The following is a 25,979-nucleotide window of genomic DNA, read 5'->3' on the forward strand; positions in this document are numbered from 1 at the left end:
AGCATTATACTTTCTAGCTCTATCCATGTTTTTGCAAATATCAAGATATTATTCTTTTTATGGCTGAATAATAGTCCACTCTATATACCACATCTTCTTTATCCATTTGTCTATCAATGGACACTTGGGCTGCTTCCATAGTTTGGCTATTGTAAATAATGCTGCTAAAAACATAGGAGTATTTGTATTCCTTTGAATTAGCAATTTTGTATTCTTTTGTTAAAAACCCAGTAATGTAATTGCTGGATCATAGGGTAATTCTACTTTTAACTTTTTGAGGAGCCTCCATACTCCATACTCCATACCACTACATTCCCACAGTGGTTGCACCAGTTTTCATTTACACCAACAATGCAAGAGGGTTTCTTTTTCTCTACACCTCAGCCAACACTTGTTTCTTGAGTTTTTGATTTTAGCCGTTCTGAGATGTGTGAATATGTCATTGTAGTTTTGATTTCCATCTCTCTCATGATGAGTAATGTTGAGCATATTTTTATGTGTCTGCTTGCCATCTGGATATCTTCTTTGAAGAAATGTCTGTTCATGTCTTCAGCTCTTTTAATTGGATTATTTATTTTTTGGGTGTTAAATTGTATCCATTCTTTATGTATTTTAGATACCAATCCTTTATCAGATAAGTCATTTGAAAATGTCTTTTCCCATTTAGTTGGTGGCCATTTAGTTTTGTTGATTGTTTCCTTCACTGTGCAGAAGCTTTTTATCTTGATGCAGTCTCAGCAGTTTATTTTTTCTTTTGTTTCACTTGCCTCAGGAGGCATATCTAGAAAGATGTTGTTAAAGCCAACATCAGAGAAATTACTGTCTTTGTTATCCTCTAGGATTTTAATGGTTTTAGGTCTCACATTTAGTGTCCTTAATCCATTTTGAGTTTACTTTTGTTTATGGTGTAAGAAAGTGGTCTGGTTTTATTCTTTAGCATGTAGCTATCTAATTTTCCCAATGCCATTGGTAGAAGAGACTGTCTTTTCCTCGTGGCATATTCTTGCCTCCTTTGTTGAAGATTAATTGACCATACAATTAAGAATTTATTTCTGGGTTTTCTAATCTGTTCCACTCATCTGTGTTTCTATTTATATGTCAGAACCATACTATTTTGATTACTATAGCTTGTGGTATAACTTGAAGTCTGAAATTGTGATGCCTCCAGTTTTGTTTTTCTTTTTCAAGATTGCTTTTGTTATTCTGTGGTTCCACACAAATTTTAGGATTGTTTATTCTAGTTCTGTGAAAAATGCTGTTGGTATTTTGGTAAAGACGGCATAATGTATAGATTGCTTTGAGCAGTATAGACATTTTAACAATATTTGTTCTTCTGACCAGTGAGCATGGAATGTCTTTCCATTTCTTTGTGTTGTCTTCATTTTCTCTTATCAATATTTTATAGTTTTCAGAGTATAGATCTTTCACCTCTTTGATCAAATTTATTCCTAGGTATTTAATTATTTTGTGAGAGAGAGGCAGAGACACAGGCAGAGGGAGAAGCAGGCTCCATGCACCGGGAGCCCGACATGGGACTCGATCCCGGGTCTCCAGGATCGCACCCTAGGCCAAAGGCAGGCGCCAAACTGCTGCGCCACCCAGGGATCCCTCCTTTAGCACTTCTTATAGGGAAGGTCTAGTAGTTATGAGTTCCTTCCTAGTAGTTTTCTACGGAAAATTTTTCATTTCTCCTTCATTTCTAAATGACAGCTTTGCTAGGGAAGGTATTCTTGGTTGACAGTTTTTTCTTTGAGTATTTTATATATATCATTTCACTTTGTCATGACTACAAGGTTTCTGCTGAGAAATCTGCTTATAAGTCCTATCAGAGTTCACGTGTATGTGATAATTCTTTTTTCTTTTGCTGCTTTTTTTATTAATTATTTTTTACTGGAGTTCAACTTGCCAACATATAGCATATCATCCAGTGCTCATCCCGTCAAGTGCCCCCCTCAGTGCTCATCACTCAGTCACCTCAACCCCCTGCCCACCTCCCTTTCCAGTACCCCTTGGTCATTTCCCAGAGTTAGGTGTCTCTTATGTTCTTTTGCTGCTTTCAAGTTTGTATTAATTCTTGAGAGCTTGATAATGTGTCTCAGTGAAGATATTTTTAAGTTGAATTCTGTTTGAGGATCTATGAACTTTCTGTACCTGGATAACCATAACTCTCCCCAGATTTGAGGAGTTTTCAGCCACTTTTTCTTTAAATAAAATTTCTATCCCCTTTTCCCCCTCTCTCCTCTCTTAATACAAATATTTTTTAAAAGATTTTTAAAAAGTTTTTTTTCATGAGAGACCTACAGAGAGAGACAAAGAGGCAGAGATGTAGGCAGAGGGAGAAGCAGGCTCCATGCAGAGAGCCTGATGTTGGACTTGATTCTGGGACTCCAGGATCACATCCTGGGCTGAAGGCAGGCACTCAACTGCTGAGCCACCCAGGCGTCCCCAAATATTGTTTCTTTTGATTATGTCCTACAGTTCATGTAGTCTTTTGTTCACTCTTTTTCATTCTAATTTCTTTATTCTCCTCTGACTGGATAATATTAAGAGACCTGTTCTCAGGCTCACAGATTCTTCTGCCTAATTGATCCTACTGTTGAAAGTATCTATTGTGTTTTTTATTTCATTCATTGTATTCTTCATCTCCAGAATTTCTATTTGGTTCTTTTAATGATTTCTAGTTCTTTGTTGAATTTCTCGTTTTGTTCTTGTATTATTTTCCTGAATTCATTGATTTGTCTGTGTTCCAAAGCTCACTGAGCTTCCTTAAAATCATTATTTCAAATTCTTTTTCAGATAACTCACAAATCTCCATTCCTTGGGGTTCATTACTGGAGTATTATTTTGTTCCTTTGATAGTGTCATATTTTCTTGCTTTTTCATGTTTTTGATGGATTTGCATTGATGTCTGTGCATTTACGTGTACTGTTACCTCTCCCAATCTTTTCAAATTGGCTTTATTAGTAAAAGACTTTCACGTATAGATGACTCTAAAGGTGCCAGCTGGGTGGGATCCAGCATCTTTGGTTCCTGAGAAGGCATAGTGGTACAGTCTCTATGCTATTCTACTGGCTGAGATTGCCATTGGCCAGACTATAGGGATCTTCTATGGCTAAGGCTATTGAGGCCCTGCAGGTAGTAGTAGCAGGTAGGGCTTTTTATATCTTCAGAGGCTGAGGCTGCTGGGGTCTTCCTGTTCTCCCCTCTCTCCTTTTATGCCCATGGGAAGAATTTCTAGCTAAGAAGATCCTTCCCAGTGCCTGGTTGGGTTTCCTGATACTCAGAACCAATGTTGTAGAATCAGGTCATGTGGAACTACCATAGCACCAGGGTCTTGGGGCATAGGCACAGTTGCTGCAGCTATGGCACTAGTATCTAGGGTGTGGGCCTACATATATGTCTCATGGAACCAGTACATGGGTCTCAGGGGATTACTGCTATAATTCTAGCTGGTAGGAGAGAATACAGCAGTGGCATGGGCCCTGGGATGACAGAGTACAGTGGTAGCTTGGATCCAGGGGTCAGGATGCTGTACTAGCACAATCTGGATATGGTTGGTCAAAGTTTCAACTGTGTCCTCCAGGGGAAGCCACAGGATAGCAGCAGCACAACTTTTTGTGGCCTGTTACAAACATATGTAGGGATTCAGGGAACTGGGTACAACAGTGGCAGCACAGCCCTGGCAATGTCAGTTGAGAGCCAAGTGACATAGGATCCAAGGAATGAAGCTCAGGGCAATGGTAGCCTGGTTGTAGCTCTTAGGGGTCAGACACCCAACCTGAAACCTTAGGGGTAGGGCTCACATTAGCAGTAGTACCTTGCAGTGATGGCTCAGAGCTTTGATTTATCGCAGTATAGAAGGAACCTGGCCCCAGCAGTTGGTCAGAGCCCTCTTTCTTGCTGGTGTCATCTTTTGTGCAGTAATTTTGAATTTGTTTTATTTGTTTTAATTTTTTATTTAAATTCAATTTGGTCAACATATTCTATATTATTAGTTTCAGAGGTAGAATTTAGTAATTTGTATACAACACCCAGTGTTCATTACCTCAAGTTCCCTCCTTAATGTGCATCACCCAATTCCCACCTTCCCCCACCCACCTTCCTTCCAGCAATTCTTTGTTTCCTATAGTTAAGAGTCTCTTATGATTTGCCTCCCACTCTGTTTTTGGCTTATTTTATTTCTCCTTCCCTTCCCCTATGTTCATCTGTTTTGTTGCTTAAATTCCACATGAGTGAAAACATATGGTGTTTATTTTTCTCTGACTTATTTCACTTAGCATTATACCCTCTAGTTCCATCCACATCATTTTGCAAATGGCAAGATATCATTCTTTTTTGTGGCTGAGTAATATTCCATTGTATAAATATACCACTTCTTCTTTATCCATTCATCTGTCTAAGGATATTTGGGCTCTTTCATAGGTTGACTATTGTGTATATTGCTGCTATAAACATTGGAGTGCTTATGCCCTTTCTTTTTTTAAACGATTTATTTATTTATTTATTTTTCTGTGACTTTTTTTATTTTTATAAATTTATTTTTTATTGGTGTTCAATTTGCCAACATATAGAATAACACCCAGTGCTCATCCCGTCAAGTGCCCCCCTCAGTGCCCATCACCCATTCACCCCCACTCCCTGCCCACCTCCCCTTCCACCACCCCTAGTTTGTTTCCCAGAGTTAGGAGACTTTCATGTTCTGTCTCCCTTTCTGATATTTCCCACTCATTTTTTCTCCTTCCCCTTTATTCCCTTTCACTATTTTTTATATTCCCCAAATGAATGAGACCATATAATGTTTGTCCTTCTCCAATTGACTTATTTCACTCAGCATAATACCCTCCAGTTCCATGTGGCTTATGTATACAATGGAATATTACTCAGCCATTAGAAACGACAAATACCCACCATTTGCTTCAACGTGGATGGAACTGCATGTGCCCTTTCAAATCACTATGTTTGTATCCTTTGGATAAGTACCTAAGAGTGCAATTGCTGAGTTATAGGGTAGCTTTATTTTTAAATTTTAGAGGAAATTCAATACTATTTTCCAGAGTGGCTGAATCAGTTTGCATTCTTACCAACAGTAATAAGGTTCCTCTTTCTCTGCATTCTTACCAACATCTGTTGTTTTCCTAAGTTGTTAATTTTAGCCATTCTGATGAGTGTGAGATGGTATTTCAGTGTGGTTTTGATTTGTATTTCCCTGATGCCAAGTGATGTGGAGCATTTTTCATGTGCTTGTTGGCCATTTGTATGTCTTCTTTGGAGAAATGTCTGTTCATGTCTTCTGCCCATTTCTTGACTGGATTTTTGTGTTTTGGGTATTGAATTTGACAAGTTCTTTATAGATTTTGGATACTAGCCCTTTATCTAATATGTCATTACAAATATCTTCTCCCATTCTGTAGGTTGCCTTTTAGTTTTGTTGACTGATTCTTTTGCTGAACAAAACCTTTTATCTTGAGTAAATCCCAATAGTTCATTTTTGCTTTTGTTTTCCTTGCCTTTGGAGGCATGTCTAGCAAGAAGTTACTGCAAACAGAGTCACAGTAGTTGCTGCCTATATTCTCCTCTAGGATTTTGATGGATTCTTGTCTCACATTTAGGTCTTTCATGCATTTTGAGTTTATTTTGTGTATGGTGTAAGAGAATGGTCCAGTTTTATTCTTCTGTGTTTGGCTGTGCAATTTCCCAACAACATTTGTTGAAGAGACTATCTTTTTTCCATTGGATATTCTTTCCTGCTTTGTCAAAAATGAGTTGACCATAGAGTTGAGGGTCCATTTCTGGGTTCTCTAATCTGTTCCTTTGATCTATATGTCAGTTTTTGTGCCAGTACTATACTGTCTTGATGACTACATCTTTTTTTTAAATTTTTATTTATTTGTGATAGTCACACAGAGAGAGAGAGAGAGGCAGAGACATAGGCAGAGGGAGAAGCAGGTTCCATGCACCGGGAGCCCGACGTGGGATTCGATCCCGGGTCTCCAGGATCGCGCCCTGGGCCAAAGGCAGGCGCTAAACCACTGCGCCACCCAGGGATCCCGATGACTACATCTTTTAAAACAGCTTGAAGTCAGGAATTGTGATGTCTCCAGCTTTGGTTTTCTTTTATTTTTTTTTATTTTTATTTTTAAATTTTTATTTATTTATGATAGTCACAGAGAGAGAGAGAGAGGCAGAGACACAGGCAGAGGGAGAAGCAGGCTCCATGCACCGGGAGCCTGACGTGGGATTCGATCCCGGGTCTCCAGGATCGCGCCCTGGGCCAAAGGCAGGCGCTAAACCACTGCGCCACCCAGGGATCCCCTGGTTTTCTTTTAACATTATGTTTACATTGTCATGTTAACATTAACCACATTATTTTGGCTATTTGGGGGTCTTAACTGGTTCCATACAAGTTTTATTTTTATTTATTTATTTATTTTTTATTTATTTATTTATTTATTTTTATTGGTGTTCAACTTACTAACATACAGAATAACCCCCAGTGCCTGTCACCCATTCACTCCCACCCCCGCCCTCCTCCCCTTCCAACACCCCTAGTTCGTTTCCCAGAGTTAGCAGTCTTTACGTTCTGTCTCCCTTTCTGATATTTCCCACACATTTCTTCCCCCTTCCCTTATATTCCCTTTCACTATTATTTATATTCCCCAAATGAATGAGAACATATAATGTTTGTCCTTCTCTGACTGGCTTACTTCACTCAGCATAATACCCTCCAGTTCCATCCACGTTGAAGCAAATGGTGGGTATTTGTTATTTCTAATAGCTGAGTAATATTCCATTGTATACATAAACCACATCTTCTTTATCCATTCATCTTTCATTGGACACCGAGGCTCCTTCCACAGTTTTAGAATTGTTTGTTCCAGCTCTGTGAAAAATGCTCATGGTATTTTGATAGAGATTGCATTAAATGTGTAGACTTCTTTGGGTACTATAGACATTTTAACAGTTTTTGAGCATGGAATGTTTTGCCATTTCTTTGTGTGTTCTTCAGTTTCTTTCATAAGTCTACTGTAGTTTTCAGAGTCCAGATTCTTTATCAATTTGGTTAGGTTTATTCCTAGGCATCATATATTTTTTGGTACAATTGTAAATAGGATTGATTCCTTGATTTCTCTTTCTTCTGCCTCATTGTTAGTGTCTAAAAATGCAATTGACTGCTGTGCATTGATTTTTATATCCTGTGACATTACTGAATGCCTTTATCAGTACTAGCATTTTTTTTCTAGAGTCTTTTGGGTTTTTTACATAGAGTATCATGTTGCCTATAAAGAGTGAAAGTTTGACTTCTTCTTTGCTAATTTGAATGCCTTTTCTTTTTGTTTGATTGCTAAGGCTAGGAATTCTAGTACTGTGTTGTGTAACAGTGGTGAGAGTGGATATCCCTGTCATGTTCCTGACTTTAGGGGAAAAGCTTTTTCTCCATTGAGGATGATATTTGTTTTGAGTCTTTCATATATGGCCTTTATGATGTTGAGATATGTTCCCTCTATCTCTACATGGTGGAGGGCTTTTATCCAGAAAGGATGCTATTTTGTCAAATGCTTTTTCTTCGTCTATTGAGAGGATCATAATGTTCTTGTCCTGTCTTTTATTAATGTGGTGTATCACATTGATTGGTTTGTGGATGTTGAATCACCTCTACAGCCCTGAAATAAAACCCACTTGGTGGTGGTCAATAATCCTTTTGATGTACCATTGGATGCTATTAGCTAGTATCTTATTGAGAATTTTTACATCCATGTTCATCAGGGATATGGGCCTGTAATTTTCCTTTATATTGGGCCTTGCCTGGTTTGGGGATCAAGGAATTGCTTGCCTCATCAAAGGAATTTGGAAGTTTTCCTTCCATTTCTAATATTTGGAACATTTTCAGAAGAATAGGTGTTAATTCTTCTTTATATGTCTGGTAGAAATTCCCCTGGGAAGCCATCTGGCCCTGAACTCTTGTCCACTCACAATAATAGATCATCTAAGCAGAAGATGGACAAGGGAGCAGTAGCTTTGAATGACACAATGGACCAGAAGGAAATAACAGATATATTCAGAACATTTATCCTAAAGCAGCAGAATATGCATTCATCTCAAGTGCACATGGAACATTCTTCAGACTAGGTCACATACGGAGTTACAAATCATGTCTCAATAGGTACAAAAATATTGAGATATTCCATGCATATTTCAGACCACAATACTTTAAAACTTAAAGTCAACTACAAGAAACAATTTGGAAGGACCACAAATACATGGAGGTTAAAGAGCATACTATTGAAGAATGAATGGGTCAACCAGGATCTAAGGATAAATTTTTAAAATATATGGAAGCAAAAGAAAATGAGAACAAAACAGTTAAAAATGTTTGGAATGCAGCAAAAGCAGTCCTAAATGAAAGTATACAGTGACGCAGGCTTTCCTTATGAAACAAGAAAAGTCTCAAATGCACAACTTAAACTCACACCTAAAGGAGCTGGAAAAAGAACAGCCAATAAAGCCTAAATTCAGCAGAAGAAGAGAAATAATAAAGAGTAGAGCAGAAATCAATGCTATAGAAATAAAAAAAGAAATCAGTAGAAAAAATCAACAAAGCTAGGAGCTGATTCTTTGAAAGAATTAATAAAATCAAACTTATAACCAGACTTAGCAAAAAGAAAAGAAAAAATAAAATCATGAATGAAAGATCACAAGCAACACCACAGAAATACAAGCAATTATAAGAGAATATTATGAGCAATTATATGCCAACAAATTAGGCAACATGGATGGATGCATTCCTAGAAATACATAAACTACCAAAACTGAAACAGGAAGAAATAGAAACAAGAACAGATCTATAACCAGCAAAGAAATCAAGTATCTTCTGACAAACAAGAGTCCAGTCACTCTTGTCTCCTTGGTTTCTGTCTGAACTATGTTCATCCATCCTGTAACTGAGTGTTTTTATTCAGGCACACAACTAAATTTCAAGTCTCCAGATTTTCCTGACTCCTCCAACATGGACTCCCCACTGTTCCTTCCAGAGGAGGGAGGGGAGTCTCACTATGCTCCTGACTTTTGCTGGACCCCTGCCTGGAGAGTAGTCACACAATTGTGCGTCAGTTTGCAGTTTATGAGCAAAAGGCCGGTGCCTAGGCTGTTTTCAGCTGGCTTCCCCACTCTGTTGCCTGGGAGCTCTGCTGCACTCAGGCACCTCCCTTCTTCTTGCGACCCCGGGGATCCTGAGATCACACTGTTACACATGAGGTTTCTACCCATTTCACCACCTGAACACCTTTAAGCCATGGACGTCCCCCACTGTAGCAGACTTCTAAAAGTTCTGATTTTGTACTCCACAGCTTATAATACTTTGTGATAGACTCCATAAGCTGGCTCCCTCCACTCCACCATATCCTCTGACATATCACCCAGGATTCAAGTCTCCACACCTCCTACCTTCCAAAATGTGGTCACTTTTCTATTTGTAGAAAAGAATTGCAGCATTTCTTTTTCTCAATCTACAATTGATTTTCAGGTGTTCAGAATGATTTGATAACTGTCTTGCTGAATTCCAGGGACCAGATGAACTTAGGGTCCCCCACTCTTCCACCATCTTAATTCCTCCAATTTGTTTTATTTTTAAAAATCTCTTCTCTTCCAGGAGATATACAGTATTAAGGAAAATGCCATCCTTTTAATAAAGTAAAATTCTCTTCTCTTTGGGTTGTTATATGAACTGTATCAGCAGCTCCATCTGTGCCTCTCCTGCTTCCCCCCAACATATATATACCTACATCCTCAAGGTAGTTGAAATAATGCTGTTACTACCAATATCCTGGGCTTAGTCCCAAAATGGTTAATGATCTTAATTGTCCCATAGCATAAGGGTGCCTGTATTTCTTTTTGTATATTAATCCATTTATTGAAGTATATTTCCTTGAACATAACTTATTTTTTTAAAAGACTAAGAAGGTTCAGTTATACTACTTTTAATTTGAAATATAGTTGGCATACAATGTTATATTAGTTTCAGGTGTACAACATAGTGTTTTGACAGTTCTATACATTAATCTATGCTCAACAGGATAAGTATAGTTACCATTTATCACTATGTAATGTTGTTACAATATTATTGATTATATTCCAAAGGTTTCTCACTACATTTTCAGAAGTTTGTGTGTGTGGGGGGGGGGGGGCGCAGCAGGGAAAGGAAAGAACAACCCTCAATATATATGGAGCTTTACCATTTACAAAGCAAATTTATATTTGTTATCTTATTTACTTATTTATTCCAAAACCTTTCTAAAATAGGATATTATTATCTGCATTTTACATGTAAGGAAATAGGTTACACAGTTAGTGGCAGATGCAGGACTAAAACTCTGTTCATTTTACTCTAATCCTATGGACTTACCACTATTACATCTTTAGAACTAAAAAATGACTAAAACTTCCATACCTACACATTGTATATGAATAACATTATTTTCATGTTCAAACGATGGATTATTAATATTAAATCCAATTGGTAATAACAGATATGAGGCAAAACAGGCACAGTCACATCAATTTTATCAACTTAATATGCATGTGGCTTTGAACAGTGTCTTTCTCTCATCAGTGTCTTAGGTGCTTCATTTGTAAAATGAAAACAAAATAGTCATATGATCTCTAAGTCTCTCCATAATTCTGACATACCAAGAGTCTTTGTTGTTCCCAAAGACTACTTTGGATTGGAACAAACTACAGAACTTTCAGTTCTGACTTGAGTTCTAGATTAAAGCTTCCAACTCTGCAATAATTTAGTGCACATTAGAAGAAAAAATAACCAATAACTAAGTGCAAAATCACAGAAAAAGCTATTGAAAGTTGCTTTGGAGTGATATTTAATAGAAATATTTTTTTTTGCTTAAAAGTTTAAAGGTTATTAGTGTGGAATTCTGCTAGCATAATCAACACATCAGCAAAGAATGGAAATGCATTGCCATGGAAGTTAGTATTTTAGTAAAAGAGGTAGCATAGTGTATTAGCCTCATATTCAAGAATTCTAGTTCCAAATTTTAGTTTTCCCCATTAACATTCGGGGCAATTAAAAAATTATGTTCGGGGGTTTAGAATTCCCATCTATCAATCCACCTGGAGTGGATATAATCTCTGAAGCCCTTTATAGTTCATCTATAACTCTGTGAGGATTCTCCTTTCTAACTACTTCAATAATCAAGGAAATTGTTTTTCATTCAATTTATAGATCTATTTTCCAGGAATTGAATTAGGCTAACCAGGGCTAAGGGCACCCACAATGAAAGTTAAGGGATAATGAGTAAGTAATGTGCACAAAATCAATTGAGCCTCTCTCTCCACAGCCTATGTAAGATGGATTCAGAATATTGGTGGATTGAGCTAAGTGTGGGCTGTCACCTGAAGGGTGTCTGTATTTATCTCTTCAACATATTAGTGTCAGTTTGTTAGCTCTGCACTATAGTTCTCTTCTTTCTTCCCCCTTCCCAATGAGGTAATGGTATCACTTCTAGTGCTCTGTCCACTAAACCAGCCAATCATCTCTACTCTCCTTTGGGCTCCAGTGCCTCTCTGGCCAGAGTTTTCTTTATGGTTTTTGGCTGATAGCGGTGCCAATATTTGTTGTTACTATTTGCATTTGAATAATGCACTGAAGTGCATACAGTACTATTTCAAAAAAAGAAAAAAAATCTTTGAATACTTCCAGATATTAAACATTAAGCCTGGCAATTTTAATATATTATTTAATATTAATACAATTTATATGTGAAGTTATTTTACTTTTAAAGATGAGAAAGCTATTACTAGAGGTGTCATATGACTTGCCTAAGGTCACACTAATAAATTCAAATGTATGTCTTTAGACTCTTTAGGCCAAGTTCCCTTTTTCCTTCTATATATATCTATCTTATCATTTGATGCTCTCAGCAACCCTGTAAGCAAGGGAATGATTACTTCTCTTGTTTTACCTTTTTTTATTCTCTATCACAACACCTAAACAGTTAGAGGCACATAGATGATGCTCATTAAAGTTGTATTGAATGATTAAGTGAATTGAATTAAGTTTATAAATTAAGGAAATTGAGGTCTAAAACGAAAGATGAATGGATAAAGAAGATGTGGTTTATGTATACAATGGAATATTACTCAGCTATTAGAAATGACAAATACCCACCATTTGCTTCAACGTGGATGGAACTGGAGGGTATTATGCTGAGTGAAGTAAGTCAGTCGGAGAAGCACAAACATTATATGTTCTCACTCATTTGGGAAATATAAATAATAGTGAAAGGGAAAATAAGGGAAGGGAGAAGAAATGTGTGGGAAATATCAGAAAGGGAGACAGAACGTAAAGACTGCTAACTCTGGGAAACGAACTAGGGGTGGTAGAAGGGGAGGAGGGCGGGGGGTGGGAGTGAATGGGTGACGGGCACTGGGTGTTATTCTGTATGTTAGTAAATTGAACACCAATAAAAAAAAAAGAATAAAAAAAAAATAAAATAAAAACTTAAAAAAAATAAAATAAAAAAAATAAAACTACTTTTCCAAGATTATCTGCTGGAGAGTGGCAGTTTAGAGTGAGAACTATTCAATTTTGATGTTTCTATTCTGTAGATTTTTCTCAGGGTCTTTTTCATAAAAGGAACTTTTGTAGCCACTAAGAATAAATATTTGTGGGAAGACATATAGATTCTCTTGAGACTCCTTCTCAACTGTTACCTTATATTTTTTATAGACATGACTGGCTGCATGCTGGGAACAATTATAATATATCTATTAATGGAAACTTTCTGGGTCTATGGTAAGAATGGAGATTCAATAGTATAACTTGTTTAATATTCTATTTCAAATTATGAATACAGCTGGGAGTAGAACCAGGATTCCTGGCTCTTAGTTTATTGATTCTACACCATGCTTCTTGATCCTTAGCAACAGCCATCTGTTTCACTATACCTCCTTTTCTCTTAAACTACCCAGAGAGTTTCATTTTTAGTTCTGTCAAACACAACAAGCCCCTCCTCACAAAGTGAAAGTATCAGTCAATCTGGACCTGAGTAGGTGGTTAGCAAAGTGCCTGGCGCTTGGAAAGGCTTACAGAAGGCATCCAAACTGGAGAAGCAGGCAGTAGCTGAGGGTCAACAGAAAATCAGAAAACTTGGATTCCAGTTCTATTTTCTACCTCTCACTAGCAATATGATTGTGGGCAGATTTGGTGGTGTCCTCTTTGAGCTTATTTCCCCATGTATAAAATGAGAAAAATTAGGGAATCTCTTAAGAGGCCTGGTAGCTTTAACATTTAATGGAGTACTATTGTTTTGTTGCTCTATCTCTATAGGGTGGTAGGTAGGTAGACTAAATGTACTTCAACAGTCTGTCTCGCTCTGTTGTTCTGTGAACTTATGCTTCTCTAGGTTAGAAAGGATAAGTTCTTTGTAACAATTTTCTTTTTTTAATTTTGAGGACTATTCATTCATGTACACAATTTGGTGAATACTTCTTGAAGATTTATTTATTTATTTATTTATTTATTTATTTAGGCAGGGTGGAGGAGGGATAGAGGAGAGAGAGTATTAAGCAGATTCTGGGCTAAGTGTGGAGCCCAACCCAGGGCTCAATCTCATGACCCTGAGATCACAACCTGAACTGAAACCAAGAGTTGGACACTTAACCAACTGTACCACCCAGGTGCCCCTTGGTGAATGACTTTATGATGGGTACTGTTCCCAAACACCTTCTGTTAACAATTGCTGTTTGTATTTCTTCAGTACTAGGTTGGGGGTAGAGCATATTTGGTTAAACTCTTGCCATTGCTGAAGTAAGAGCTCAAGTATAGTGACCACCATCTGCCTTTTATTACAGATAATCATTGTGATGAATAGGAAGCGCTGATTTGGTTAAGATACAAGGCTATTTAATTGGCCCACTCTTTTGATGGAAATCTTCTTAAAGTGTTTAACCATGTAATTGTTTCCTTTAAGAATTCTTATATTTTTATCTCTTTTTCTTCTACTGTCTCAGACTCTCTCCTAAGCATGCCCCAGATATTCCTGATGACAGCACTGACAACATCACTATATTCACCAGAATCTTAGATCGTCTTCTGGATGGCTATGACAACCGACTACGACCTGGGCTTGGAGGTCAGTTACTATTTTGAGATCTTTTCTTGCCTATTGCCATCTAAAAAGATTCTTAAGGTAACTTCAGCACTCTATTGACCAATGATTTTAGTGCAAAGTTGACTTTCTTCCCTCTGAGCACTAGAAATTAGTTCTAACCCTTAATTTTAATGCTCAATCTCTCTGGTGTGGTTTTGGAAACTTTTGAATTTCACTTAGCTAAATGCATATAGGGCATCATACCACAATATTTGGCCAAGCCCATTTCTGGTAACAAAATACCAATCATTGCCTGAATGGGAGGCATGGCCCAGGCATATCTGAGAAACATGCTTTTGTTTTCAAAACCCCAAGCACATATCAGCCTGAAATTCCAATGAGGAGCAAGCTAGTGGCTAGGTGAGATCTTAGTTGGCCACTAGTTTACTAATGTCAGCAATATGATCACAATAAGATAAATGTGCTGTAATACATGATGGGCTATATTGAAATGGTTAAGTATGCAGATGTGTGAATTTAATTTTTTCCTGAACCATTTGAGAACTAGTTGCAGATATCATACCCTTTTGTCCCTAAATACTTCAATTTGTATTTACTTAGAACAAAGAAATTAATTTATAAAGCTGATGACTAATAAAGTCCAAATAGTTCATTTTTGCTTCTGTTTCCCTTGCCTCTGGTGATGTGTCTAGTAAGAAGTTGCTATAGCCGAGATCAAAGAGGTTGCTGCCTGTGTTCTCCTCTAGGATTTTGATGGATTCTTGTCTCATATTTAGGCCTTTCATGCATCTTGAGTTTATTTTATGTATGGTGTAAGAAAGTGGTCCAGTTTTGTTTTTTTGCATGTTTCTGTCTAGTTTCCCCAACACCATTGTTGAAGAGACTTTTTTCCAGTGGATATTCTTTCCTGCTTTGTGGAAGTTTAGTTGACCATAGAGTTGAAGGTCCATGTCTGGATTCTTTATTCTGTTCCTTTGATCTATGTGTCTCTTTTTGTGCCAGTAGCATACTGTCTTGATGACACAGCTTTGTAGTGTAATTGTGATGCCTCCAGTTTTGTTTTTCTTTTTCAGAATTGTGTTGGCTATTCCAAGTTTTTCATGGTTCCATACAAATTTTAGGATGGCATGTTCTAGCTCTGTGAAAAATGCTGGTGGTATTTTCATAGTGATTGCATTAAATATGTAGATTGCTTTAGGTGGTATAGACATTTTAACAATATTTGTTCTTCTAGTCCATGAGCATAGAATGCTTTCCCATTTCTTTGTATCGTCTTCAATTTCTTTCATAATAGTTTTCAGTGTACAGATTTCTTGCCTCTTTGGTTGAGTTTATTCCAAATAAACTGGTATCTTATTGTCTTTGGTGCAATTACAAATGGGATCAATTCCTTAATTTCTTTTTCTGCTGCTTTGTTATTGGCATATAGAAATGAAATTGGTTTCTTTTTTTATAATTTTTTATTGGAGTTCAATTTGCCAACATATAGCATAACAGTGCTCATCCCGCCAAGTGCCCCCCTCAGTGCCCATCACCCAGTCACCACAACCTCCCACCCACCTCCCCTTCCACTACCCCTTGTTAATTTCCCAGAGTTAGGTGTCTCTCATGTTTTGTCACCCTCACTGATATTTTCACTAATTTTTATATTTTTATATTCCCCAAATGAATGAGACCATATAATGTTTGTCCTTTTCCGATTGACTTATTTCACTCAGCATAATACCCTCCAGTTCCATCCACGGGGAAGCAAATGATGGGTATTTGTCGATGAAACTGATTTCTGTGCATTGATTTTATATCTTGCAACTTTGCTGAATTCATGTATTCTAGCAATTTTTTGGTGGAGTCTTTTAGGTCTTCTACATAGAATATCATGTCATCTGCAAAGAGTTAAAATTTGACTTCTTCCTTGCCCATTTGGATGCCTTTTCTTTTTGTTGTCTGATTGCTGAGGCTAGGACTTCCAGTACTATGTTAAATAGTAATGATGAGTGGACGTCTTTGTCTTGTTCCTGACTGTAGGTGAAAGGCTCTCAGTTTTTCCCCAGTGAGGATGATATTAGCTTTGGATGTTTCATATATGACCTTTATGATGTTGAAGTATGTTCCCTTTATCCCTACTTTGTTGAGGGTTTTTATCAAGAAAGGATGCTATTTTTGTTGAATGCTTTTTTGGCATCTACTGAGAGGATCATATGGTTCTTGTCCTTTTATTAATGTGGTGTATCACATTGATTGATTTGTGGATGTTGAATCACCTCTACAGCCAAGGAATAAAACCCGCTTGGCTATGGTCAATAATCCTTTTAATATACCGTTGGATGCTATTAGCTAGTATCTTACTGAGAATTTTTACATCCATGTTCATCAGGGATATTATCCTGTATTTCTCCTTTTACCAAATTCCTATTTCCTAATTCCAAATCCAGAATTAAGGTAATGCCAACTTCATTGAAGGAATTTGGGAGTTTTCCTTCCATTTCTAATATTTGGAACATTTCAGAATAGGTATTCTTTAAGTGTTTGGTAGAATCCCCCTGGGAAGCCATCTGGCCCTGGACTCTTGTTTGTCAGGAGATTTTTGATTACTGATTCAGTTTCTTTGCTGATAATGGGTCTGTTCAAACTTTTTTTTCCTTATTTTATTTTATTTTATTTATTTATTTTATTTTTCTATTGTGTGTGTGTGTGTGTGTGTGTGTGTGTGTGTTTTCCTGTTTCAGTTTTGATAGTGTATGTGTTTCTAGGGATTTATCCATTTCTTCCAGAATGCCCTATTTTTTGGCATATAGTTTTTTCATAATATTCTCTGATAATTGTTTGTATTTCTGTGGTATTGGTTGTGATCTCTCTTCTTTCACTCATGATTTTATTTATTTGGGTCCTTTCTTTTTTTCGATGAGTCTGTCCAGGGGTTTATCAATGAAAATCATCAATTTTGTTAATTCTTTCAAAGAACCAGCTCCTAGTTTCATTGATCTGTTATGCTGTTTTTAATTTTAATTAATTAATTAATCAATTTATCAATTAATTAATTTGACAGAGAGCCCAGGCAGGCAGGGGAAGAAGCAGAGAGCCTGGTGTGGGGCTCAATCCCAGAACCCGAGATCATGACCTGAGCTGAAGGCAGATGTTTAACTGAGGCACCCAGATGCCCCTATATGTATATCATTTATTTCTGCTCTAATCTTTATTATTTCCCTTCTGCTGGTTTTAGGCTTTATGTGTGGTTCTTTTCCAACTCCTTTAAGTATAAATTTAGATTGTGTATTTGAGACTTCTTGTTTCTTGAGGAAGGCCTGTAACACTATATAGTTCTCTCTTATGACCACCTTTGCTGAATCCCAAAGGTTTTGAACTGTTGTGTTTTCTTTTTCTTTTGCTTCCATGTATAAAAAAATTTTTTTTCTTTAATTTCCTGGTTGACACTTTCATTCTTTAGTAGGAAGTTCTTCAACCTCCCTGTATTTTTGGCCTTTCCAAATTTTTTCTTGTTGACTTCAAGTTTAGTGTTGTGGTCTGAAAATAGGTGTGGTATGATCTTGATCTTTTTGTACTTGTGATCTATTCTGGAGAATGTTCGATGTGCACTTGAGAAGTATGCATATTCACCTGCTTTTAGGATGAAATGTTCTTTATCTGTTAAATCTATCTGTTCCATTGTGTCATTCAAAGACATTGTTTTCTTGTCCATCTTCTGCTTAGATTATCTGTCTGTATCTGTAAATGGGTGTTAAAGTCCCCTACTGTTGTTGTGTTATTATCAATTAGTTTTTTAAAGTTTGTTATTAATTGATTTATATATTTGGGTGCTCCCAATTTAGGAGCATAAATATTTATAACTGTTAGATCTTCTTGTTGGATAGAATTCTTATAATATAGTGTCATTCTTCATCTCTTATTACAGTCTTTAGTTTAAAATCTAGTTTGTCTGATATAAGGATTGCTACTCTAGCTTTTTTTTTTTTTGATGCCCATTAGCGTGATAAATGCTTCTCCATACCCTCCTTTTCAATCTGTAGGTGTTTTTAAGTCCAAAATGATTCTCTTGTAGGCAGCCTATAGATGGGTCTTGCTTTTTTAATCCAATCTGATACCCTGTGTCTTTTGATTGGAGCATTTAGTCCATTTACATTCAGAGTAACTATTGAAGGATATGAATTTAATGTCATTGTATTATCTGTAAAGTCATTGTTTCTGTAGATTGGCCCTGTTCCTTTCTAGTCTTTGTTGCTTTGGTCTCTCTTTTCTGCTCAACGGGTTCCCTTCAATATTTATAGCAGTGCTGGTATAGTGTTCATGAACTCCTTTATTTTTTGCTTGTCAGAGATTCCCTGACAAGGAATCTTGTCTATCTGTCCTATTCTGAATGACAGAATTGCTGGATAAAGTAGTCTTGGCTGCACATTTTTCCCATTTAGCACATTGAATATACCATGCCTCTTTCTTCTGGCCTGTCATGTTTCTGTGGACAGGTCTTTTGCTCACTTTATGTGTTTACCCTTGTAGGTTAAGGACCTTGTATCTCTAGCTGTTTTCAGAATTCTCTCTTTGTATTTTGCAGGTTTCACTATAATTTGTCTTGGTGTTGAGGGGAGTTCTCTGTGCCTCCTGGACTTGAGTGCCTGTTTTCTTCCCTCAGATTAGGGAAGTTTTCAGCTATGATTTGTTCAACTAACCCTGTCCCTTTTTCCTGCTCTTCTTGGATTCATGTGATATGAATATTATTGTACTTTATGGAATTGCTGAGTTCCCTAAGTCTATGTTTGTGATCTAATAGTTTTCTTTTTTTTTTTTTTCAGCTTCAGTATTTTCCATAGTTTTATCTTCTATATCACTGGTTCATTCTTTTCTTCTTCCATCCTCTTTGTGATTACATCCAGTTAATTTTGTATCTCAATTATAATGTTTTTATTTGGCTCTGACTAGTTTTTAGGTCTTTTATCTCTGCAGTAAGGGTTTCTCTGATGTCTTCTATGCTTTTTTTTTCTAGTCAGTGTTGTTATGGCTGTTTTTTAAATTCTTATTCAGACGTATTGCTTATGTCTGTTTTGAGAAAATTCCTGGCTGCAGTTTCTTCCTGATCTTTCTTTTGGGGAGAATTCCTCTGTCTTGTCACTTTATCTAGGTTTGTGTCTTTTGCATGTTATAAAACCTTTTCATGTTTCTTGCTCCTGAAAGTAATGCTGTATTAATAAGGGGTCATACACCATACAGGACCTGACACTTCAGGAAATGTTTCTGGTGTATGCTGTGTGCACTCTGCTGTTGGGTTTTGGTTGTTCTTTCCCACAGGTCAATGCTTGGCAGAGTTCTTCCTTGCTTTCAGTGTGGATGTGTTTGGACCTTTAACTAAGTGTGTTTTGATTTGTCTGTTAAAATAAGCCTGGTGAAAATAAATAAAGAAATAATATAAGCCTGGTAAAACAAACAAACAAACAAACAAACAAACAAACAAACAAACAAACGCCTGATCCAAAAATGAGAAAAGAAAAAAGAATAAGAAAAACAAGCAGACAAAAAAGTATAAGCCTGATTCCAAAGAAAAAGAAATAAAAAGAAAAAAGCCTAATCCAAAAAAGAGAAAAGGAAATAAACAAGCCAAAAATTGTAAACCTGATTCCAAAGGGATGGAAAAAAAAAACCCTGGTCCTATTTCCACCAGAACTGGAACTGACACTTTGAAGCACTCTATGACCAGTAGACCTGGTGCATGTGGGGGCCCTGTGCTGGTCCTCTGGGAGAGATACCTGCTGTAATGGCTCACAGTCAGTCCAACCCTACTAAAGATGACTCTGGAGGGCATGGGGGGTGGGGTTTGGTGTAAATGGCTCCACCTCCAATGGGGGGCGCTCTGTTGTTCCATGAAATCCCACCATGATAGTGTGAGACTACTCATCACATCACTCTCTTGTACCCATGAGGGAAAGTCACATCTACCACTGTTCAGAAAGCCCTCACAGACAAGTGAACAGTCTCCCCTCTTGTGTCCAAGGCTTCCATCAGATCCGTGCCCTCCACTTGCCTATGCCCAGGCCATCAGCATACCTGGATCCACACTCTTCTGTGTTTTATCTCTGGCATATGGCTGGGATTTAAAACTCCAAATCTTAAAAGAGCTGGCAAGGCACAGAGCCTCTCCTCTCCTCTAGAGAAGAGCCTCACAGCACTGTGTCTGGTGCTGTTTGGTCCCAGAAGAGCAGTTGCCTGGCCACACAAGTGCTTGGAGTTTATGGTGAAGCACCATAAAAAGATGAGACCAGGTTATCTGCCCTTTGCACATGATTGTGTCACTTGCTGATGAACGACCACTCAATGGTGCCTGGTGGGTCTTTTATTCTTGGAGAGGCAATATGTCCTCTTTCAGATGTACTCCAGGAAGGGAAACATTCTCTTCCAGTGCAACTCAGGGGATCCCTACACCATGTCCCCCACCATCCCAGTGGACAGTTGTCCACTGTCTGCTCCTTGGCCTCTGCCCTCTTTCTCCCCAAGTGCTGCTGCCCACCCAGCTTGACTCTTGTGAATGGTATGGACTTCTAAAACCTCAAAATTTGAGGTCCCCTGTTTGTAAAAACTTGTGATAGTCAGTTCCTCCATATTTCCCAGTCAGTGGTTTTGGGGGAGTGTTTTTATTGTGTGACATGATGCACTGCTCTCTCTTCCTTTCTCTCGCTCTTTCTCCTCTCTGTGGAAAGGCCCCCTCTCCTCCACAGCACTGTGGATTTTTTTCTCCCCCAATTCACATCTTTTGCACCTCTTACCTGCCATGATCTCTGCTTCCTATTGTGCAGATTGTTCTCTTAATACTCAGATCAATTTCCTAGGTGTTCACAATAATTTGTTGTTGATCTAGCTGTGTTTGATGGAATGAGGCAAGCCCAGGGTCCTCCCCATCTTAAGTCCCTCCCCAGTGTTATTTTCTAAAATAGGGAACATCAGATGAGGAACATGGCTATTTAGTTTTAGTCTATTTCTTTTGGAGTTGTGGTTGAAACATACAAGGTAGGGGAAGAGGTGGAAAATAATTGGTTGTAGACATGTAGAGTTTGACTACTCATGAAAAATATGGTCCTTCTGGCTAACATAGAGTAACAAGGATCATATTTACCTGTATCACTAGTTCTAAGCAATTTGACCACATCACTTTGTGTAATTGTATTTATGTTTCTTATTTGTTAAGCTTCTTTGTGAAAATTATAATTTTCATCAAATTTAGAATGTTTCAACATTTTCTACTCCCCTTCAGATAAACAGAAAATCTTAAAAGCAAACAGTAGAATAAGATGTCCAGAGGGAAAAATGTTAGAAGGACAGCAGACTTCTTGTCAGAAATAGGCAAGCAAGGAGCACCTGGGTGACTCAGTGGCTGAACATCTTCCTTTGGCTCAGGTAGTGATCCTGGGGTCCTGGGATAGAGTCCCACATCAGGATCCTCACAGGGGGCCTGCTTCTCCCTCTGCCTATATCTCTGCCTTTCTCTCTGTGTCTCTCATGAGTAAATAAATAAAAGCTTTTAGGGAAAAAAAGGAAGAAGCAAGCAAAAATGTAGTTAGCAACTGCTTTGAAGTACTGGAAACAACATGTCAGTCTAGAATTCTATAATCAGAGATAATATATTTTAAAAATATAGGCACAATAAACACCTTTTCAGATTCATAGAAGCTGGAAAAAACACCAGTATAAGTACTACAAGAAATGTAAATGGGTGCTCGGATGGTTAAGTGTCTGCCTTTGGCTCAGGTCATGATCCCAGGGTCCTGAGGTTGAGCCCTGTGTCAGGCTCCCTGATCAGCAGGGAGCTTCTCCCTCTCCCTCTGCTCCTCCCCAACTTGTGCTCTCTCTCTCATTCACTCTCTCTCCAATAAATAAAAAGATAAAATCTTAAAAAAAAAGAAATGTAAATGGACATGTGTCAGGCAGAAGGAAAATAATGCCAGATAGGAATATGGATCCATAAAAAGGAAGAAAGAGCAACAAAAATAAAGACATGAAGAGAAATCTCACAGAGGAAGACATAGACATGGCCAACATGCACATGAGAAAATGCTCTGCATAACTTGCCATCAGGGAAATACAAATCAAAACCACAATGAGATACCACTTCACACCCGTGAGAATGGGGAAAATTAACAAGGCAGGAAACCACAAATGTTGGAGAGGATGCGGAGAAAAGGGAACCCTCTTACACTGTTGGTGAGAGTGTGAACTGGTGCAGCCACTCTGGAAAACTGTGTGGAGGTTCCTCAAAGAGTTAAAAATAGACCTGCCCTACGACCCAGCAATTGCACTACTGGGGATTTACCCCAAAGATACAAATGCAATGAAACGCTGGGACACCTGCACCCCGATGTTTATAGCAGCAATGTCCACAATAGCCAAACTGTGGAAGGAGCCTCGGTGTCCATCGAAAGATGAATGGATAAAGAAGATGTGGTTTATGTATACAATGGAATATTACTCAGCTATTAGAAATGACAAATACCCACCATTTGCTTCGACGTGGATGGACCTGGAGGATATTATGTTGAGTGAAGTAAGTCAACCGGAGAAGGACAAACATTATATGGTCTCATTCATTTGGGGAATATAAATAATAGTGAAAGGGAATATAAGGGAAGGGAGAAGAAATGTGTGGGAAATATCAGAAAGGGAGACAGAACGTAAAGACTGCTAACTCTGGGAAATGAACTAGGGGTGGTAGAAGGGGAGGAGGGCGGGGAGGTGGGAGTGAATGGGTGACGGGCACTGGGGGTTATTCTGTATGTTGGTAAATTGAACACCAATATAAAATAAATTAAAAAAAAACTATTTGGGTAATTTTAAAATAGTTTTTCCCCCAAATCTCTGTAAATGATAAATGACTACTTAGAGCAAAAATAGTAACAGTGTATTGTGTGGTTTGAAGTATAGATATGATTAAAGCAAAAATAGTAACAGCGTATTGTGTGGTTTGAAGTATATATATGAGGAAGACATATGACAACAATAGCATAAGCCCAGGAGAAGATGAAATGGAAATATACTGTTGAAAGTTTTGTATACTGCACATGACATAGTATAATATTACTTGTAGGCATATTGTGATAAGGATGTGTGCTGTAGAACTTAAAGAAAAATTATGGCTAATAAAGAATGAAATGTTATGAAATGGAATAATAAAAATAATTTATAAGAAGATAGAAAAACAGGAAAATGTAATAAAAATAGATGAAACAAATAGAAAAGCAATAGCAACCATATCTATGATCACATTAAATATAAGTAATTCAAACATCCAATTTAAAAGGCAAAGATGGTGAAGTTGGATCATTTTAAAAAGCAAGATCCAAAATTACTTACTGAGAGAAACCCACCTTAAATATAAAACTGTAAATAAGTTAAAAATAAAAGGCTGGAAATGTCAAATCTAATCAAAAGAGGGTTGGAATGACTATTTTAATATCAGAAAAAGAACACATTACAGCAAAAAAACATTGCTAGTAATAAAGAAGGCTGTTTCACAATGAAGGGGTCAATTCATTAAGAATACATAACAATCCTAAATATTTATGCACCTAATCACAGAGCATCTAAGCACATGAAGTGAGATGCCTCGGTGGCTCAGCAATTTAGTCTGCCTTCACCTCAGGTCATGATACCAACATCCTGGGATCAAGTCCTGCATTGGGCTCCCTGTGGAGAGCCTGCTTCTCCCTCTACCTATGTCTCTGCCTCTCTCTCTGTCTCTCATAAATGAATAAATAAAATCTTAAAATAAAAACACATGAAGCAAAGACTGAAAACTGAAATGAGAAAGAGGTGATCTCTAATTACAGAGGTTTCAACACTCCTCAATAAGCCATATAATAGCAGACAAAAAATAGGTAAAGGTAGCAAAAACAGGAACCATACTATCAACCAGCCTGACCTGATTGGTATTTATGGAATACTGTAGCCAATGACAGCAGAATACACATACTTGTCAAGTATACCTACAACATTGACCAAAATAGACCATATTCTTTGTCATAAAAAAATTAAAGGAACTTATATAAAGTATGTTCTCTGGCCACAATGGAATAAAATTAGAAGTTAAAAATAGAAATATATCTTGAAAATCCCCATGTACTTGGGAACTAAGAAATATACTCCTAAATAAACCATGAATCAAAGAAGAACTCAAAATGTAAAACTTTTTTCAATTGAACAAAATAAAAAATATTATATAAAGCAGTGCTGAGAGGAAAACTTACAACACTAGATGGCTATATCAGAAAATATTAACCTTAAATTAATGTTCTAAGCCTCCACTTAGGACATTAGGACACTCACTAGAAAAAAGAAGAGCTAACAAGAGAGATATAAGTAATAAATATAACAGCAAGAATCAATAGAGCAAAATCTCCAAGTCATGGCTCTGATTCTGAGGGTGAGAACAATGTCTCTGAGGGACAATTCTGCTTTAGTTACCAAGTGATAGATGAAGGGGTGTTGGTAGCAGCCCCAAGTTTTCTCAGCTTTCATTTTCCAGCATGGACCACTGACCCACAAACCAGATCAAGGGCACTTGAGACTACAGTACTCTAAGCAGTGCCTTGCCCAAATTACAGTCACTAGTAATGATGTACTCAAAGTGCTGAAAAAAAAAAAAAACCAAAACCAAGAATATTCTATCTGGCAAGGTTATTATTCAGATTTGAAGGAAACTTCATTTTCCAGACAAGCAAAAGTTAAAGGAGTTTGTCATCATGAAACCAGCCTTACTAGAAATATTAAAAGGGCTTCTTTAAGTGGAAAAGAAATAAGCTTAATTAAACATCAGAAAATTATAAATAAACACATGTAAAATATAACAGCATATGCATAAAACATGGAAGAGGATAGAAGGAGTAAAAAACGTAGTTTTTTTTTAAAGAATGTGTTTGCACTTAAATGAGCATCAACTTAACATAGATTGTTATATACTTAAGATTTTATATATTGAAGCTCATGGTAACTGCAAACCAAAATCTCTAATAGATACACAGTAAGTAAAGAGAAAAAAAGCCAAACATAACACAATGGAAACTTACAATCACTGCAAAATAGAGCAAGAGAAAAAAGAAAGGAAAAGAGAAGAACTACAAAAACAACCAGAAAACAAGATTTCAATAAGTACATACCCATTAACGATTACTTTAAATGTAAATGACCTAAATGCTCCAATGAAAAGACATAGGGTGGTGGAATGGATTTAAAAAAGCAAGACTCACTTTTATGTTGCCTATAAGAGACTTGTCTCAAACCAAAAGACACATACACACTGAAAGTGAAGGGATGGAAAAAATATTTACCATGCAATTAGAAGTGAAAAAAAGAAGCATGGGCAGTAGTACTTTTATCAGAGAAAACAGACTTTATTTTTTTAAATTTTTTTTATCTTTTTGATTTTATTTTATATTTTATAGGGGGAGAGAATAAGAGAAGGAGAGGAAGGGCAGAGAGAGAATCTTAAGCAGGCTCCACCACACCCAGTATGGAGCTTGATGTGGGGCTATTTTTTAAATTGTTTTATCTTTTTGATTTTATTTTATATTTTATAGGGGGAGAGAATAAGAGAAGGAGAGGAAGGGCAGAGAGAGAATCTTAAGCAGGCTCCACCACACCCAGTATGGAGCTTGATGTGGGGCTGGATCTCACAACGCTGAGATCATGACCTGAACCAAAATCAAGTATCAGATGCTCAACAACTGAGCCACCCAGGCACCTCCAGACAAAACAGACTTGAAAAGAAAGGCTGTAACAAGAGACAAAGACAGGCATTACATAATGATAAAACAGTCAATCCAGCAGAAGGTATAAAAACTGTAGATATCTATGCACCCAAAAATG

The 25,979-nt window shown here is 37.3% G+C and overlaps 1 protein-coding gene across 2 annotated transcripts in view; it reads left to right on the top strand.

The window, feature by feature from the left end:
• GABRA3 (gamma-aminobutyric acid type A receptor subunit alpha3) overlaps positions 1 to 25,979 on the top strand; it is a 314,861-nt gene that overhangs the window by 92,391 nt on the left and 196,491 nt on the right. For both annotated transcript variants that reach the window (XM_072818120.1, XM_072818119.1), the window contains exon 3: positions 14,023 to 14,144. In XM_072818120.1, coding sequence (XP_072674221.1) covers positions 14,023 to 14,144 — 122 coding nt within the window. The remainder of the gene's footprint in view (positions 1 to 14,022; positions 14,145 to 25,979) is intronic.

This window comes from Canis lupus, chromosome X, assembly GCF_048164855.1.
Source record: "Canis lupus baileyi chromosome X, mCanLup2.hap1, whole genome shotgun sequence".
In the NCBI taxonomy this organism is placed as follows: domain Eukaryota; kingdom Metazoa; phylum Chordata; class Mammalia; order Carnivora; family Canidae; genus Canis; species Canis lupus.